The following is a 20,590-nucleotide window of genomic DNA, read 5'->3' as shown; positions in this document are numbered from 1 at the left end:
GCGGAAATAACTTTTTTTCAAACATAGCCATTTTGTTTTTGTTTCTCACTGGCTGCATTCTTCTTGTTTGGGGGAATCTGAGGTATACTTAAGATTTCTGTAGCAGTACAAATTATTTCAAGGAGCACATTTCAGAAGGCTTCACAATGTGCTTTCACTTGAAAGACAAATCCAATTTGACATGAAGTTTCATTATGAAGAAACTGTTACATGTGATGACATTGGTTATTGAAAATTGAAATGAAGTGAGAGGAAGCTCACAGCAACGTGTATGAGATTCCGCTTTCTTTGAATGACACAAAGAACTCAATATATCTAATCATCTCCGTTATGCCCACTGGGAACTGAGCTCTGGTGATATTGCAGTGTTGCTTCTTGATTGTTGGAAACCCAAGTATTAAGCCATATGTCAGTTACATCAGTAGTTAAGAAGCTTTGTGTGGCTGCTGGATCCTGGGAATATGTTTGACTTTCCCTCTCTCACTTAAAGTAAGTAAAAGCAATAGTCGGGGCACAGACTTCATAAAAGAAGGAAACCAACCAGTAAGCACAGACAACATTTTAGCTTTTACACTTAATGTCCAAAGTATCATACACCTAGAAATAAGCGTCAGGTACATACATCATCTCTGATCAAGTTTTCCTGTGCTCTGATGAGTGGCCCTAAGCAGAGCGCTTTTACAGCAACACAGAAGGGGAATCGCCTCTCTCCTTATGAGCGTAACATTTGCCTAAGAAGTCTGAGGGCTAAGATGCAGTATACACTTTGATGGGTATCCCCTGTGCTCTGTCTCCCCCCCCCCCCAATCAACTCTCCCATATTTATGAATCAAATAAGCTTCCGAGTACCTTTTCTTCAGCCTCCGGGAGTCAATGTCACACCAGGGTTACCAGAGCCACCTGATGTGTGGCTTCTCTGTCAGTTTCCTCCTTCCTTCCCTCTGTTCTGGGGGGCTCAGTGTATTCTGTCTCTAATATCCTCCACTTGGTGGAGTTTGGGAGCTGGGGTGCATTTATGAATCTGGGTCCCCTGTGGAGTTGTGCTGCATGGTGCTGTCGAGATAACTGGATTCTTTTTATAATTAAAGAAGTCAACAAGCAGGGAATGACTGATGGACGAGCCAGGTCTACCAAGGTAGCAGGAGAGCTTCTCTACTCAGAATCACCAGCCCTCCCACCCTACTCTCCATAACTTGGCCCTGTCATCCAGCCAAGATCTTCAACATCCTACATCTTTGTGCAAAATTGTTTTATGATGATCGGCATTTGAAGTACAAGCTACTGCAAGTCCTGCCACCCCAAGAAAAATATTGAATGTGTATGTGAAAAGGCAGAATTTGATTACTGACCTGTTAGTCAATAAGTCCCCCAAACAATTCAATTACCTTAATCTGTCTCGTTATTTTTACCCTGCCTGAAGGCTCACTAATGAATGTGCTGCCTGAAAGAACAGAAAGCGTAGGAACCCGAGCAGCTCGGGCCTGGATAACGTGCCACGGGCACCGGAAACCAGTTCATCCCTTGCGAAGTCCCCTCTGGAGTATGTGCCTCATCCAGTGGTGATTTTCCAATAAAATCAGCCTCGTTTTTTTTGCAAAAGCATAAGAGCAAAATCCCCGAGGGAGATCAGACAATTCAATTCTAGGAAATGCTATATATGAAGCAAAATGAACCTTGAAGCAGTGTTATTTCCAGAAACATGGTCTCGTTTTTTTGTTTCCTTCAGACACATCAATAGCAAGTGAGGAATTTTTGAAAGACTCCATCAACTGAGATTTTGACCAAAGGATTTAATTTCTTACATATTCATGAAAATAACTTGAAATGGAAGACAGTTTGATTAGTGTTCCTGCTCCACAGAGTGACTGCTTAAACCCCTGTGGCTAGATGTGTCTGTGACTTAGTGCCAAGCTTTGCTTAAAGACCAGTGCCCTCAGAGCCATTGGGGGCCACCCTACTTCTGGGGCTATTGGCCAATGGGAAGGTGACCAAAGACTGTGACAGCGTGGAAAAGGAGGAAGCGGAGATCAGCTGTTAACTTAATGACCTCTCAGTTTCCTTGTCCTAGGGTGACAAAAAATGTGCCTTCCACCTTTCTGAGTGAAACACAACTGCCCACACACAACGCCTCCATAGGGAGGCTGACATCTTTCCCTGCTGTGTCTTCCTTTCAAAATCAAGAGTAGGAAGGTGAGTATGGAAAAGAGGCCTCATCTGTGAGGTAATTCTAGCTCTATAAAGACAGGAAGGCTAACTTTAAATCTTGTACAAGAAAGCACGATCCAAACGGCTGGGCAAAATCAGGCTTCTTTTAAGACGAAACTCATACTCATGCTGAACTATGCACAGAACTTCGAAGTCTCAGATGCCTGGGCTCATTCATTCCACAAATTCCGAGCTCCTACTGGATTCCAGGTTCCTTTTTGAGGTTCTCACTCATATGGACCTTACATTCTTCTGGGAGGTGACGCTTCAAAAACATAGATGGATAGATGGTAGCTAAATAGATGGATGGATCTGACAGGCAGACAGACAGATGGATAGATAGGGTATGCGAATAATTGCTAAAGAGGAAAAGTAAAGCTGGGTAAAGGGGTGGGGGGTATACGTCGGAGGGATTACTATTTTGCATAGGGCAGCTGTCCAACGCTGTTGCTCTTGCTGTACAAAGTCTTTGTAAAATTCTTCCTCAGGGCATTCACTATCCACAAGAGAAAATCGCTCATGTTTTTGAAACATAGCACATTGATTGCCTCGATTAACCACTTTTGAACATCCATGACTCTAAATCACTGTCTTGGAAGAGTTGTCAAAAGCGAAAGCCAAATCAAAGGTCTACTGCCAATCATGAAGGACCAGGAGAAGAACCGCACATGGGTGTGGTGGAATGTTCCAAGACTATCTCCCGACAGCCTCGGTGCCATGAGGGTGTCATCTCAGAGGGGCCCGGTTGCACTCAGCTCCATTATTGCAGGGCACCCCTCATCTGGGTGGATTTATAAACACGAAACATTTTCTAGCTGCATCATATATGAAAACAGACGTTTCTGCAGTGCTGGAAAATAGGGGGATCTCCTGTTTCTTTTAAGCATCCTCCTCTACAATCTCGTTTCAATGACATCAAATCCATTTTTGGAAGTAGGTGGGGTTCAAATCATACATGACTGCACATCCACATGTAGAGTGTCTATACACTTCTACACAGATCTTTCAAGCAAATTTGCTGGTGTGTCTCATTTGCTTAGTAAACCCTTGCATCATGATATGAGGCCAGTTAAACTTTCACTTAGCCCACGTGGGGAGTGACACACATCTCCAGATGGTGACAGGGAGATGAATAAGGTGTGCTTCTCAGTGTAGACGCTATGATTAGCAGATCCCTGGCAACTCCCACTAGAGGATGTGATGATGCAGAGAGACCAGTGGGTGCAGGTGCGGCCTCTAGCTTCCCTGAGCTTAGCCTGCTAGTAAGTCACAGGGCTTCCACGAAGGTAGACAGGCAGACACTCCCTGAAGCAGCTAACGAAATGAGCAGAAAGCCACAAGAGTTTTCTGAACTGGCTACGTGTGCCCTGCTTGTGGGAATGTGGGCCTGAGAGCAGGAAAGCAGTCAAAATATTAGGGGGTGGTGAGGACAGAGAATGAATATTAAGGAAAAGATTTGCAACATCATCAGCAACAATTCTATCAGATAGAAATAACCGTGGAGCATGTATAGCAATGCCTAGAGAATATAAATGTGTGTGCATGTAAAAGCTGGATTATAACGACATGTAATCTACTGCCGTGCCGTAAATTCTACAAATGGAAACGCTTTCCTGTGCAAGCATGATTTACCTTTTTTTTTTTTTTTTTTTTTTTTTAATGTTGGCTCTCTAGATAACTGCTGTTGGTTTAGCCAAGAACTTTAATAAAGCAACAACTATTGGTTTCGTATTTCAGTCCCTGGCCAAAGTGAGTCATTCCTATAGTTCTCAGCCCCCCCAAACTACTTGTCAACTAAATAACTTATGACCCCAGGCTGATTTTGAACATGTTCTGTGGTAGATGGAGGATGGATTTAACTGTGTGGAGCCCTGCGTGTAGTTACCATGGAGCAGGCATCATTTCCCTAGAAATAAAAATAGCCCTACTGTGCTTACATTTGTGGGTGATAAAAATACATTCAGAAAGAATTTTTATGTCTGTGGAATGAATTCAGAAAATGGAGCCAGAATAACAGTGTTATGTGTCATGCCTATACCTAAAATACCATGTCTTAGTGTAGCCTAGATGTTTGAATAACATGAAAGGAACTGTATGAAAATAAAATTTGTTTTAAATGTAAGAAACTATCAAGGGTCAGTAAAGCCACAAGGGAACAGCTGGACGCTTGGAGGAACCCTGCAGGAGCTGAGATTTACATAAAAGTCCACAAAGAAAGATTACCCAGACGTGGTCAGCAAGGGTTGCATGTCTATTTCTCTCCAAACATTTTTAAAAGGGTGCCTTATAATCCATCCCTAAAGCTCACCTTTAACTTTCTAGAACAAAAGAATCCCTTTTTAGCATTGTCTTAGTTTTCTCTACACTGTAATATTCCCCTTTTCGTGTCAGAAGTGGGACCTGGGTCTTTGGCAGCAGGATGGAAGACACGCCCTCTCCTCAGCTGCCTCAACCTACCAGACATTGCTGACAACACATGCCCAGGCCTTTTGCAAGCTTACACTTTCGCACAGGAGCAAAAGTTAGGCAGGGCTCCCTCCAAGCAGGTGCTCGTGCCTGCATCTGAGCCTTGCCGGATGCTGCACACGCTCCCATCACAGAGCCTGCCTATTCTGTAGGGCAACGACGTGTCCCTTTCCTCCCAGAGTGTGCTGACCCCCAGGGCAGAAGCTTTCCCCATCAACAGAGCCTGGCACATAGTAGGTGGCGCAATTCATGTTTGTTAAAAGAACACATGAATATCTAGCAGCAGATCAGCTCTGATTCTGAGGTTTCAACAGTTTTCTGAAATTACTGCTGAATGGTAATGCCAAAATAAAATTCTAGCCATATCTCTTCTGCATAAAAACCTGAGTTGTGTGAATCGATTAACCAAAGTTACCATTTTTGTCTATGCAGCAAATTTTTTTTAATAATTTTTTTTATTTTCCCACTGTACAGCAAGGGGGTCAGGTTATCCTTACATGTATACATTACAATTACATTTTTCCCCCCTTTCTTCTGTTGCAACATGAGTATCTAGACAAAGTTCTCAATTATGCAGCAAATATTAATAAGCAGCACAGAGTTAGAAAGTAACAGGATACTTTATGAATTACTAGATAAAGAGGTGTTTTATAAATGTTGTTGCTTAAAAAGTGGGCCTAATTTCCTTTAAAATGGTTTGACTGCATATGTGCTGGCTAGTTAGAGGCCCCTCTACTGCACCAATAAATGGGTGCTTTTCATTTTCATTTTATCATCATGGTTATTAGTGGTAATTCACCACTGAAGAAAAAGTGTTCTCATAAAGCTTTTAAAAAGATGAGTGATGGTGGAATTCCCATCATGGCTCAGCGGTTAGTGAACCCAACCGGCATCCATGAGGATGCAGGTTCGATCCCCGACCTTACTATGAGCTGTTGTGTGGGTCACAGATGCGGCTTGGATCTAGCGTTGCTGTGGCTGTGGTGTAGGCCGGCAGCTACAGCTCCGATTGGACCCCTGGCCTGGGAATCTCCATATGCCGAGAGTGCAGCCCTAAAAAGACCAAAAAAAAAAAAAAAAAAACCACAAAAAAACCCCAGAAAGATGAATGATGGTGATGAGACAAACCAACATGCTCCACATTGAGAAGAAACCCTTCCTCATAGGTATAAAGTCTAACACGATCGAAGTTGGCATAAATGTTAAAGTGTCTGCAAACTTGCTGATTCATTCATTTTTGAAGCATTTGTTGCCCTAGTTTAAGAAACCAAACTGTGGATAAAGTTAGATAATTTGACTTTTAAAATGGATGACAAACTTATAGGCCTTGACAGTGACCTTGTGGGTCTGTCCTAAGAGGTGATGAGAACAAGGACAGGGGTTCAAAGTGGAGAGAACTGCTCTCTGGGTCTCAGTTTGCCTAGACGGTGCAATCCAACGACCAAGGAAAAGGAGGGTGCCTGGCAATCTATGCAAGTTCCACCAGCTGCGAAAACGACTGCTAGAACCTTCCGTGTCCAATTAGAGCTATCCAGACAATGTAAAAAGCACAGTTTATTTTATGCAGCTGTTTAGAAAGAGGTTTCATTGTTATCTTTCCTTTAACTAGCCTTAAAATGTCCAGAGCCCATTAGGGGTTGGCTTTACTTTGGGTGGTGTTGTAGGAGCACATTAGGGACTGCTAGTTTTAGGGATCTCATTCGGAGGGACCTAACCCTAAATGTCCCTTCCCCTCCTTGAGAAAAGCTCCTCGGGACATTCACAACTGATAAACACCATTGAGAGGGTGACACCATAAAAGAGATGGAACTATTCTATCAATTCAGACATGGGGGGATGTCTTTCCTTCCGGTGGCTGACTTCTTAAATAATCTGCTCACCTCAAGTACTCTTGTTAGGGACTAGACGTAAATGGTTAGGTCCGAGGTTTCTCAACCTACCTGTGTTTTTTCACATGGACTGGCGCATCTGAGTCTGTGGCCCATGAAACTATGCTGGATAAAGGTGCCCTGTGGTCAAACACGTTTGGGAAACCGTGCCCCGGGAAATGGATAGCACAGCGTGTGCCAAAGCTCCCTGGTGCTGGAGCCTTTCGGTCCTAAAGGAGACACTTCCACAAGACTTCGGTTAGGCAGGATGCAGTGCTGAATCCATGGCCCGATTATTCTGAGAGGACATGGGGAATGCGGTGACTTTCTGCATGTCTGTGATATGCACGTGTCCTAGAGCATCAGTGATACAGACTCCAACCACTAAACCCCCTTTGGTCATAAGGGGCCATCTAAAAGGCTCAACCCAAGAACTTAGAGCCACACTAATCTATCTAACGTATCTCTTCAAAACTTTAATAATGAGACTTGTCCCTCATTTCACGAATGCACAAGGCAGACATTATGGGAAAAGGCATTATGTGTATGTGTGCAGGTGCACGGGTGCACGTATAAACACATGTATTGGACATGCAATGTTTATAACGTATGTGCTCATATGCGTCTGCACCAAACTTTAACGTCGAATATTTCCTAAAATAAACATAATTATTAAACAACATTTCAAGCTTTGGCTTTGGCTAAAAGGTGGAAGAACCGTATACATAGTCTAGGTGAGGTCTGTGGCAAGGAAGGAACATATCCAATTTCACACCACAAGCTAGTGTTGGCTTTAGGACTAGAGCCGGGTCCATGGGCTCTTCTATGTTTAAGAATCAGCGAACTAATTGATGAGTCCCAGTAACAAGGTAGAGCTTCAGTGCTATCTAACTCTACCAAGCTCATCTCTTTTATCTAGATAAGCTCCGAGGACCGTAAGCCATCCTTTCTTCTGAGCCTCAGTTTCCAGCCCGTCTTTTCACTGTCCTGGTACTAATGTCCCTTCCTCCCCTCGCCTTCTCCAACAGTGATAACCAGATGCACTTTCTGTCCTGAGAGCCTCCCTCATACTTTATCTAACCCCTACTTAACAAACATCTCTCTATCTTGTATTTAGGTCTTTACAAACTGATTTTATCTCCCCCCTGGACTCTAAACTCCTCGAGGGTAAGACCTGTGTCAGATTTATTTTTAATTCCCTCAGCATCTATCACAGTTCCCGGAAGGCTGTAGATCCTCAATAAATATTCATTGGATGAATAAATGAATAATGCCCAAACATCACGGTCAGGAAAATCTCTGTGACTATTTGTCATTTTCAATAATGAAATCACCATATCTATAAGATGGATCGGTGCCTAAATAAAGCTGTAATCTCCTAAGCAGAGTGGCTTCTGATTCTGATTTGAGAGAGGCAACCACCACGTTGTTCAACATTGTTAAAGTGCGAGAGCAATGAAGAATTTTATGCTTCATAACTGCCCTCTCTCTCTCTTCCTCTCTCTTTTGGTAACAGATGTCAACCTTGGTTAGATTCAACTCAACTTATTAGTGCATGGCTTTTAGCCAAAAGCCATTCACATTTGCAGAAGTGCACTATCACATATGTCTTAATAACAGAAATGTGTTTTTTTTTAAAAATGTATGTGATAAGTCACATATGGTAAAAGAAGTCTGTACATCTCTCAGGCCCTGTTGCCATAATGGAAGCTTGCAGATAATTGCCACAGAACATTCGCATGCAAGCGAAAGTCTCCCTGACACATTAAGGAGGCACAGTTTGAATGTACTAATCAAGCTTTGATATCGGCATGGTTCCAACAGCCCGAGCAGTATGCCGGCACCTCTTGTCCCCATCACTGATCTTAAGAACGTACAATTCTGATTCTGACCCTCAGAGGTAATATTTAATGTTTCAAGATAAGGTCATTTGTGTATCCAGGTACATTATGCGCTTACATTCACTAAGCATGTGTTTAAGTTCTCCTTTATACGGAGTGTAATTAATGTGTGCCACCATCTCCCTGTGGCGATGAAAGAAGCTTACCACCATCGAGGTATTACAAATAAATTAAACAAGTGGCTGAAAACTAGGGAGGGGCAAATGAACCTTTAGGGAAGAAAATACACAAACTAAATAACATTGGGAATCATTTACTGATATTACTTGAATTGAAAGCCTACTTAGTCTTAGTCAGATCTTGGGAAGTAACAGAATTTTAGAGAACACATATGCCTTTGGAAATATATTCATCTACACGCAACTTGAAAGACTAGCAATATGTTCTAGCCACGTGTTCACTGGATTCCGAGGCATCACTGCCCCGTCACTGGGTCTCATATCTGTAACGATTTTCAAAGGTCCTGAATTCAGAGTGCTTGTCGTGCTCTGAACGAGAATTAGGTGGTCCATCCACCCCAGAAAATCCTGAACCCAAGACAAGGGCTCAGTGAAGACCTGCTCAATGTTTTAGAGGATGAGACGAGAAAGGGTTGAGCGTGTAAACATCACAGCCACAGAAAAGCTTGCATCTGTGCCTTTTCTACCTGACCAACCAGAGCAGGATTCAGCAAACTTTTTCTGGAAGGGGACAGACAGGAAGCATTTTTGGTTTTTTGGTTTGTACAGTCTCAGCTCTGCCATTGTAGCAGAAAAGGAACCACAGACGAGATGGAAACAAATGAGTGGAGCTGTGTGCCAATAAAACTTCTTTTATAGATACTGAAATTTGAATTTCATATCATGTTCACAAGTCACAAAATATTCTTCTTTTGATTTTTTTTCCCCAACCATTTGCCAGACTCTGCACCAATGGATGACAACCAATCACACATAATAACTGTCCTCCCCAATCTGTGTCCACACTTGAGTTGTCCACTTTGCCTCCAGAGTGCTACTTTTCCAGCCAGGCTGCACACACTTCCCATTGCACCCAAACAAAGAATTGCGCATTAATTTCTGTGTACAAGCTCAAGCCGGTAAGTGGTCGGAGGCAGAGCAACTAGTATGAACCAGAACAATGTGGCAACATTTTACACGTGGCCTGAGTCACAACAGGAGAAGGGACAACTTGGTCAGTCCCAACACATGAGTCTCTCTGCTCTGGCTCCTACAGTAGCTACCGGTCTTATGAAGTCCCCCAGCCGGGTTCCTAAAAGGACGGTTTTCCAGGATGCGTCCAATTTGTTTACTTGTTCATTCATTCAGAAAACACGCACTGAACCCTGACGCTGTTTGGGGCCCCAGTGCACTGTGTGTAACTGAAATTCTCTGGCAGACATCAGAGATGGGAGGAAGACCGTTATGCATAAAACTTTAAAAACCCCTGCTTCTGCTCTGCCGTCAGAGCAGAATTCCTGTCCCTGAGCCGAAAGTGTCCAGATGGTTGTGGCTGGGCAAGTGAGTTAGGTATCAGGGTACTGGGTACCAAATGCAGCCGTACACTTAGACTCACACTGAGAGCAATACCTTATTTAATGAGAAGATGAGTCTAAACACCTCCCAGTCGGAGTTGAGTTAGGGTTTTTTTTTTTTTTTTTTTTGTCTTTTTGCTATTTCTTGGGCCGCTCCCGCGGCATATGGAGGTTCCCAGGCTAGGGGTCGAATCGGAGCTGTAGCCACCAGCCTACGCCAGAGCCACAGCAACGCGGGATCCGAGCCGCGTCTGCAACCTACACCACAGCTCATGGCAACCCCGGATCGTTAACCCACTGAGCAAGGGCAGGGACCGAACCCACAACCTCATGGTTCCCAGTCGGATTCGTTAACCACTGCGCCACGACGGGAACTCCAGTGTTGAGTTAGGTTTTACTACTGGACAGGTTTTCAGATATATTGAAAAGTAAACATCGCTCCACGTTCTATTAGCAATCCTTTGACTCTTTTAGTTTTCCGCCTTCCTCTTTACAATAGTCCTTAAAGGGCTAGACTTGAAAGAGAGTCCGTACTGTGAATTAACAAGAGCTCATAAAAATAAAACTATCTGTAGAGTATGATTTAATCCGACCCCCGCACATGGTGGAGGTGCTGTCTTGTGTGCGCAAAGATGGAGCTTGGGACTCACTTCTGATCGGGAGGGCTTGAACTTGGAGATTTTTGTCCCACTGAGGGTCAGATTTACACTCCTCCAGCCCCCGCCCCATCCCTTGTGACCCGGGGCATCCATCTGCCCGTGGGGGACTGCAGGGAGGGGTGCAGTCGGACTACAGGAAAGAAGATCAGTAATGGCCCACCCAGGGACTCCAGTCCTGGCCTTGGCCTCATTAGCACGGTCCTCTAATCCACTGGAGCTTGCCTGCCATGGGCTCGCAGTAGAGAAGCCTTCCGGGCATCGACAGAAAAGAAATCAGGCGGCAGAGAAGATTTCAGCGCCGACCAAACAACTAGACAAAACCCCAGCTACTAAAAACACTCCCATAGGACGACTCTGGCATAAAAAATAAAAACAAAGTACACAAAACCTTTCAGAAAAATGAATCAGATCTTGGATTGAATGGTGTCCTAAACACGACCCCAGTGACTTGGAAAGGTTAATTATTTTGTAAGAACACAGGCGCCCTTCTTGTCATTGGCATCAGCGGATCCCTTCTCCTAGAAACTATGAAAAGTTATGCCCTCCAACTATATAATGACATAGCGCACTGTATCAATAATAAGGCAGAGACTGTCAGACTAGGGGATAAAACCAAGATTTGACTATCTGCCACCTACCAGACATACACTTTATATTGAAAGACATGGATAAAAAGATAAATCCACAAACTCTCCATTTCTGAATGTGGTGCACCCACTATGATGGAAGTCTACTGACTTCGACACGTAGTTCCTTGAGATACGATGCTACCAGACCCGCAGTCACCTGGCAGATAGAGCACACCCTCCTAGGCCACATGGCTGGTGGAACTGGTATGCATCATAACACTGCAATCAGATGTCACAAACCCAAGTGACAAGACAGACATCTTAAATTTGAAAGCCTCCCTCCTGGAAGAGCCGGGATGTCTAAGATGTACTATATTTAAAAGAGTGCTGGGCGGCTTGCTTATAATTTAAGAGTGTCTCCTAAAATGCCTTGGAAATAGCTTTCTGTTAGCTAGAAAACCCTTCAGTTAAATATATTTTTATGGGCTTTTCATTAACAGAGTAGTGAGGCCTTGATGCCGAGGTGCCAAACCTCCCCACGTGGCTCCAAATCACTTGGCACATTTTCAGCCATTTACGTCTCTGTCATAGGTCCAAGGTTTGCAATTAAAAAATGTAATCTTTTTAGCATGTGCAAAACCCAAAGGCTTGAAGTACTATGCATTGAATATGATTATAATAGTATTTGGCAGCTATTCACGGACAGCACATATTAATTTATGTAAACTGGGCATAACTTGGAGCACTTTCTCATCAGGACCACAGCAAGAATCAAAAAAGCAGGTCCCTGCTCATTGGAGGTTTTTTTGGTTTTGTTTTTTTCTTTTCCTGCTTGTTTTGTTTTTGTTTCTGTTTTGAAATTGTCACGAACAGAGATGAACTCAAAATCAAGGTCTCTTTTATGACCTTTTTTCACAAGCCTGGAGTCCATTCAAATGAACGTTTCCAACTAATAAAAAAAAAATAACTTACTTCACAGGATTATTCTTAGGTTTTGCCTTTTCAACAGCCTGTAAACAGAAGGGAAAAAAAAATGCAATTAGACAACATTAGCAGGCATTAGCTTTGGAACTAGTTACCCAAACAATAAGCAATGTAAAACGCTCTTCAGAACCATGAGGAGCTAACCGAGGCAGGCTGCTGGAGAGAAGCAGGCTGGAGACGCAGAAAGCAATTTTCGTCTCCCGGGGAGCACGGTTACCTGTCCAAGTGCGGCTGTCGGACACAGGCGGGCACTGCCAAGCGGCCTGGGAAGTTCAGCGGTGCCCATGGGAGTGGGCCCTTAGACGCACAGCTCCATCTTCCTCTCCCCACCTTTCTCTCCAATCTCATCCCCCTCCCCTCAGCGCACCTGCTTGGCTTTGACAGGGTGGGGAGGGAGGCGCAGGGGGAAAAGGGTCATGAGCGTAGCTGGGGGTTTTTAGATCTATCGTGGGCGGCCGTTTACCCTGCATTACGCCAGGCACCTAGGTGCACCTGCCTGGTGAGGGAAAGGCCAAAGTATCCATTTCTAAAATCATTTTTATTAGCAGCTACCACAAAAGAGCAAGGGCTGACCAACGGCTCGGATCAATTTCCTCCCGTGGAACCTTTAAGAAAACACACACCAAATCATCGAAATGAGGAAATCTCTGGGCCTCTCGGCCTGCGTCCCTTAGACATGGAGCCTGGTTCCAGCTTATTGCTGAAGCCATTGATCTGTGTACAGTCCATTTATCATTCATGAAAAGAGCTAGTGATCTTCACAGTATATTAGAAGAAACAACTCAGATCATCTGTCAACAGCCCTCTTATTTCTGTTTCCCTCTCCACAGGGATTGCATCTCCTTCGATTCTTCTGGAATTAAAATGTTGCTAAGCAACACAGCTGGGGGCGCTGATGGCAGAATGGCTACAGTCTATCAAACTGTTTAAGCACCTGGAGGGTTTTAGCGATGATTTTTTTCATACTTCTGTAGCATAATTATGTAATCAGAACCAAACTTGTACTCTCCTCGACTTTTTCAGGCTGCAGAAATAACATTCACTATGGGGAGTACTGAAGCATCCCTTTGACCACCTCAGGGGTCCTCACACCCTTTAAAAAAGTCTCCATTTGGAGACCTGTGTATTTGCGAAGCTTGGCGGTGGGGGAGTACTAAGAGGAAGAGAATACTGCTACAAATGAGAATGCAGAGGTAATCACTTGTAACACCGACAATTTATAATCTACCACTGGACTTGACATTGTGAGTGACCAGTGCAGAAGCCTACCCAGCCTTTCTATGCCTAACAACTCAATGGACTTGGAAGCCATTTTTTCAAAAATCAGTGAAATATGTCCCAAGTTTAGACATTAGCGCTGGAGATCCGAGCCCTTCTCCTCCATTAAGTCTCAGGTTCTGCTGCTAGATTAAAAACTCACGAATATTGGGGCACTTTCTTTGGATCGGCAGGCAAAAATCATTTCCTCACCATCTGTGCCTGAGGCCGAATTTTGGCAAGTGGTGGAACTGTAAGAAAGTGAGGGACTGAGGTAACAGGTGACAATGGTGAAACAAGGACTATGCGCCAGGTTGGCTCAAGTCCTCTCTCGCAGGGGTTTAGGATACGGATGTCTGTCCCAGAGCAGTCTCTGTAAAGGATGCTGAAAGGAAGGGCCAGCGAGGACTCAGGGCGAGGCGCTGACCTTCACTACAGAGGGGCAGCTGCTCTACGCACCCCTGTCTGCCTTTTCTACCACCCTTTCTCCCCCAGTCCTGGCTGGCAGAATAGGAGGCTGAATAGCAGGGGGCTGAAGACAGGCCATCGTGGAAGCCACGTGAATCCACTTGTCCCAACCCCTTAAAATCCAAACCAATCTGTTCCTGAGGAAGACTTCGGTTATCACACAGTAACGGGCATGGTGTTCCAGTGGTTTCCTTTTAAAGCATGCTGGATGGGATAGGATGAGCGTGCCGCTGGCAGAAGACGGGGAGGAGAGAAATCAAAGTGACATTGCTTAACCTAGCTTTGATTCGGCAACATGTTTTTTGAACATGTCCTCTCTTCTTTGTGCTTCCGGACTGTCAATTAGACCCAGTTATTTTTTCTCTGATCGGGAGGCACATAGTCATGGTCAAGGCTAGTTTCTCTGAAACATGTCTTTTTATACAGCCCTTACAGGAAAATAACTTCATTCAAATTAATTTTGTCTGGGTTGCTTGGATATTGATGGGAAATGTCTATGTCGAGAGGTTTTCTTTTCTTTGGAAATTAACCCGGGATCATTCCAGAGTCCCGACAGCTCTAGTCACATGCACTCATGTCATCCTCCTGGGTGTGTGCTCATCTCCAAAGTAGACGGTTGCAGGGAGTGTCCGTCAGGCATGAGACATGGCTCAGGATTTGTATTCTCCACATTCTCTGTCATTTGACTTTTATTTATTTATTTATTCATTTATTTTTTGCTTTTTAGGGCCACACCTGAGGCATAAGAAAGTTCCCAGGCTAGGGGTTGAATTGGAGCCACAGCTGCCAGCCTACACCACAGCTCACAGCAATGCCAGACTCTTAACCCACTGAGCAGAGCCAGGGATCGAACCCCCATCCTCATGGATCCTATTTGGATTTGTTACCAATGCGCCATGATGGGAACTCCTTGGCTTTGTTTTAAACATGCTCTAAGGAATCTTTCAGAGACTTTGAAGGAAAGTTAAGTGAATTATTGGTGTGCAAAACATATGTCTGCAAGGGAAAAGAATTAGCCTACAAAATATACAAAGAGAAAAGAATCCTCTTTTGAAATCACAGGACATAAGACTATCCCAAGTTCCAGATACATGTTTGAGAATATGAGGTGCCCTGCCGAAGGAGGGAAATCAAAATGAAATGATTCTGTGGAATTCAGCAAGCATTAAGAGGGTTACACATTGGGATCACAGTTAATTTTGAGTTTAAAAACATACATTAAAGTAATTTAAACTGATTGGAAAATGGAAGCTAGATAGTTAACACTTACGTGGTTTTAATTTGTAATGTCTATATGGTTTTTAAAACCTATATTCTACTTATTTTGTTTCCCTAACATGATACTTATTTGCCATCAAGGACATTCTAGCATAAGCTCGGATGATAAAATAAATTAAGATGTTAGAAAAAACATACTCCAGTATCCTGCAATGAAAGGCAATGGGCTATAGTGGAAAGAGAGCTGTGCTAGAAACCCACAAACCTGGGTTCTGCTACCAGCCACACCACTTCCTGTCATCATGATATCATCGACGGGGCTAACATCTGGGAGCCTCTGTTGCCTCATTTTAAAAATGAGGACAATCATTCCTTTCTTGTCTATATCAGCCATGCTTGTGAGTAGCCAACATCCCTGATAGCGCTCTAGAAACCAGAGCCTGCTAAGCAAAAAAGCTTGTGACCACATTCCACATGGACATTGGTGCATGCATTTTTATTTTTTACAATGTTGTGTTAGTCTCAGGTATATAGCAAAGTGATTCGGATGTATATTATTCAGATTCTTTTCCTTTATGGCTTATTACAAGATATTGACTATATAGTTTCCTGTGCCTTGTTGTTTATCTGCTTTATATATAGTAGTGTGTCTCTCTTAATCCCAGCCTCCTTATTTATCCCTCTCCACGCTTTCTCTCTTTGGTAACCAAAACTCACGGTGCATACATTTTTATTGTCAGAGAGTTGATGGGCTTTCTGACCAGTGGCCAGGCTGCAGTATCAAACCTATGCAGTTATTTCAACAAGGATTATAGAAGTTATACTCTTCCTCTCTCCGTATCAGGACTAGTTCTGGGGTGAACAGAGTGCTTCTGTCTGGAAAGACGTGAGGAAGACTTTGATATGTTTAGATACCGCCAGGCCTAGCCCAGCAGGAGAGAGGGCCCTCTACCTCCACACAGGCCTCTGCCCTGACCCTTCTTGGGGACTGGTGTTGGTGGTAGAGAGATCAGAGCACCTGACATGCTGTGAGGGCACAAACGCAGGCACGTACACTCCATTCCCCCCCTCCCTCCTCCATCCCACTGCAAAGAAGCCTAGGAAGCATCCTTCTTTTCTGACTGTCTCCTCTGTTAACAGTCCACCTTCTCACATCTCACTCCATCAGGAGGGCTCTTTGCTTTTACACTAACATTTGACCCTGAGGTTGGGAAGCCCTGAGGATGCTATCCTAGGTGAGCCCCCTCCATGACATGGCAGCTTGAGAAATTACATTCCCAGGGAGAAGACACTTGTCTCATTCCAAGGAGTGTTTATGAGGCGATTCTTCTCTCATTATCAGCGTTGTACTATTGGTGGTATCCTGCTAAGCAGCAAATTTATTTCCTCAGGAGGGAGGATGTGGCTAAGGACATGCTTATAGTTGCTCGTTCATTAAATCTACCTTCCTGAAAAGAAGCAGGACCTTGTCTTTCCTGTTCTGCAGAGAATCCTTTTGCTGCACTGAAGCTGAAGTGACTCAAGGACCACACTGAAATGTGTGAGCCAGAAAATGTAGTTATTGCGAGAAAATAGAAAGAAGTAAAGAGGGAAGGAAGGGAGAGGGGAAAGAGGCTATCTATTGAGCCCTGTCCTCCAGGGCACAGAGAACATCATATTTATTTGGGGAGAAGAGGCAGCATGTAAAGCATTTTCAAAATTCTTTGGTAAGGTAATTCTGTCCCATGGATTACACATCATGAGCTGTTTGTTATTTTAGTCCAATGACAGGTATACCATATTCATGAAAAAATTTAGAGAATCTTTTTGGCCTTTTAAGAAGCATGTCCTGAGCATTTATATCCAGACGTGACATTACAGCCCCACTGAGATTTACAGAAAACAAACTCGGTGCAGTCTGTTTCCTGTTTGTTGAGATTGTCAAAGTGAGCAGTCGGAAGGCCTAGAGAGATTGTAGCTGTGGACTCATTTTACAAGGCTACGTAGTCAGCCACTGCTTTTTCCCTTAATCAATAATCATACTGTCAGTCAAGCATAAAATGTGATTCTATTACCATTGCTCTGCATGCCTCATACATTTCCTGCTTACATGTTTCTTTCTTGGCATTCTACTAGCAGGTACACCCAAGCTGCCTCTATATAATACATTTCTTGATAAAAAGTGAAAAGTCAATCATTCAGATGATTTCAAATAACTAGATACTATGCATTATGGAAATAAGGCAGAAGAGCATGTGATGGCACTGGCTTTGTGTTTCCCTGTTTTACCTTTAACTTTTCACAGGGCTGCTCTGTGAGGCACAGCCATACCTTAACCCAGTGGCATGTATTGGTAGATTGCATTGATTGGCTAAGTTCAGAAGAGAAACTCTTCTACTAACAAATGAACTCATCATTAGGATATTCAGATGGTCTAAAATCAATACCTACAGAACTGGTTAAATCAATTAAAGAGACGTATCCTGAGAGCACTTGCCAAAATATAAAAATGAATTGCTGAATTACAGCATTGAAATAGATTTCACTGGAATGAGTGAAACAGCAAGAGGCTTATATTATATCCTGTAGGCTGGGGTTTCAGCTGGCAGCACGCACGCACAGCCAGGATTGCAGCTTAAGAGGAGAGAATGTCACTCAGCATTCTGCAACACCTGGATGCCTGCCTGATTTTCTGACTTTACATCCAGGGACTGCAATCTTTAGGAAAACACTCCCCACTATATTTAACCCTCTGGATGAGTGCCCAGAATGGAACATGGAAACATCCTGTATTTGAATCTTGAACCTACCTGAAGTTAGCAAAAACATGTTGCCTAGCTTTAGAGTATTGGGCTTCTCCCATTTTAACGTAATTCATTGTTTTTGATGCATATATGAAGTGGGCCTGCACTAGACATAACGGGGGCGGGAGTAGGATTTTGACAGGCAGAGATTGGAGGAAATTTGTTCCAAGTGCCTGGCACCCAACAGTCACATAAGAAACACGGATTAGGGAAAAGAACTGGAGCTGATGGTAGAAACCGAGAGGCTGTTCCGGGTAGGAAAGAGTGTCGGAGGGTCCCCAGCTCTGCACAGAGGAGGAAAAGAGGCCTCCGGAGGGAGAGCTGGGCTCCAGGAGCATGTGACTCTGGGTCCATTCTGCAACTGCACAAGAGGCTCGAATTCACACCTCCTACTCTTCCTGCAGCTGTGGCCTAGCAGGGGTCTTGTTCCCTCTCACCAGGACAATGGCCACGGCCTCTTCTCTGGGCCTCTGCTCTCCCTATCATCACCCCATTTCATGCTCCACCTTGATCACGACTCCATGGCTTCCCAATGCTCGCTGAATTCCTGATCAACTTCACCCAACTCGCTGCTCAAGATCCTGCCCACGCCAGTTGAAGAGAGGCCTCCAAGCAGGTCCCACTTGTCCCGGAGTGTGTATTTCACTAACATGGAAACCAAAAGGACTTTTTTGAGAGTCTGGCCCAAAGATGATGTGACAACAGGATTCAGGAATGCTTGTGTTCCATTAAGCCTTGCTCCCTCTAGCCTGGTTATTTTACTGGATACAAAACCCTTGAGCAAGATTTATTTGTCAACTGGTGGGTGTGTTCATAACTAAAGTTTTAGTATATTGTAACTCAATGAAAAATGCATTGTTTATAGTAAAGAAGCACATTTCTCTCCTAAGAGTCATCTGTTGACACTGATCATTCTCTAAGCAGGGTAAATAGGGAGACATGAGGCAGACTGTCTCAGGATTGGCTTATTTATGCTCCCGATTAGAAGGGCCAATGTAAGTGGCATTTAGCAACTCTGTTCCCCTGGGGTTTGTGGATTTGAAAATTCAATTTTCTTTCTTCCAGCTAATCCGAGCTCTCTTGCCCCTGATACTAGGGAGGCGCCTCTCACGGAATGACACGTATCCTTTGCTATGAGAAAATCAATACCTAATAGAGGCTCCTTACCATGTATAACCAGACAACGGGAAGAGCATTCTTAGTGCATAGTAGGTACTCAACAGTATAAGTATTCCGAAACCTACATGGGAGGGAATACTGATGATGCATCTTCAGCACTATGTGTTCAGGCTTCTCTCCCTTTAGAGCATGTTATACTCCGGGAAAGGAGGCTACATCCATTTTTATCCTATATCTGTATTAGAAAATCCAGTAATCTTCCATCTGTCCTTCTCCTTTATTCTCACACTCCGACCATACTCACAATGCTCTAACACCAGATGTGTGTAGGGATTTCCCACACCAAGCGCATTTCTGCAACACAAGCTGGGTGTGCTACAGTGTAACTCATTGCTGACACTGTCTACCTGGAGAGAGCATCACATCCCACAGTTCCAGGGCTCAGTCCCACAAGACGGCCTCCCCCCTACTTCAGATGCCAGTCACAAGCCCAAGTGGTCACTTGTGCTTCAGATCAATCAGCTATACATGAGAGGTTCCCATAGCCCCCTCCTTGGGTTTGATTAATTTGCTAGAGTGGCTCACAGAACTCAAGAAAACAGTTACTTATGTTTACTAGTTTATTAAAGGATATAATAAAGGATGCAGATGAACAGGCAGATGAAGACATACATTGGGCGAGGTCTCAGAGGGTCCCAAATGTAGGAGTTTTTGTCCCTGTGCAGCTGGGGTGTGTCATTCTTCCTGCAAGTGCTCTCTCAACCCCATACTATTGGGATGTTATGGAGGCTTCCTCACATAGGCATGATTGACTATTAACCCCATTTCTAGCCTCTGTCCCCTCCGTAGAGAATGGGACTGTGGAGTTGGAAATTCCAAGCTTCTACTTATAGCTCGGTCTTTCTGGTGACCAGCTCCCATCCAGAAGCCCATCTAGAGTTGCCTCATTAGAACAAAAGACACTCCTATTGCCCAGGAAATTCCAAGAGATTTAGTGTCCTGGGCTAAAGACCAAGTATTAGACCAAAAGGGGCTCCTAGTGCTCTTATCACTTATGACATGTCAAGGGATTAAGGAGCTCTGTGCCAGGAACTGGGGACAGAGACCAGTAAGTATAGTAAATTTCCTATTACTACACAAGACCAAATATCAATGGACTTCTCCATGCCTCAGTGTCCTTGCTGGCACAATCGAGCAGCTGGGGTAAGGACCCTCCTTGGTCATTTAAAAGGTATCTTTTAATGCACATGTTCATTTTAAGGTCTGGTGTTTTTTAATGCACACATGAAGGATACATATTGAGTCCACCTCCACCGACAAGAAATAAGATCTTTTAGCAAATGTATAGATGTTTATATCTAATGTTCTAAAGACTCCTGTGAGATACTCTGTGACAAATGCTTTATGCCATGCTGTGCATTTTGGAAAGGTCTGCTGCTTTTATCTGCCTATCCACTTGAATTTTGAATTTCGACTTAAGAAGAAGACAGATTCTGCTTTCTGTTCAGGGCAAAGATTTTTCCAGCAGGTGGCAGATATTTGGGAGACAGAGTAAAGCATTTCTAGACCCTGAACCAAAG

The 20,590-nt window shown here is 43.9% G+C and overlaps 1 protein-coding gene across 1 annotated transcript in view; it reads right to left on the bottom strand.

Moving 5' to 3' along the window:
- The window catches only part of AFF2 (ALF transcription elongation factor 2), a 482,556-nt gene that overhangs the window by 79,674 nt on the left and 382,292 nt on the right, over positions 1 to 20,590 (bottom strand). Inside the window, exon 9 of the mRNA XM_047764620.1 lies at positions 12,154 to 12,191. Coding sequence (XP_047620576.1) covers positions 12,154 to 12,191 — 38 coding nt within the window. The remainder of the gene's footprint in view (positions 1 to 12,153; positions 12,192 to 20,590) is intronic.

This window comes from Phacochoerus africanus, chromosome X, assembly GCF_016906955.1.
Source record: "Phacochoerus africanus isolate WHEZ1 chromosome X, ROS_Pafr_v1, whole genome shotgun sequence".
NCBI lineage: Eukaryota > Metazoa > Chordata > Mammalia > Artiodactyla > Suidae > Phacochoerus > Phacochoerus africanus.
This window is presented reverse-complemented; position numbering and strand designations above follow the sequence as displayed.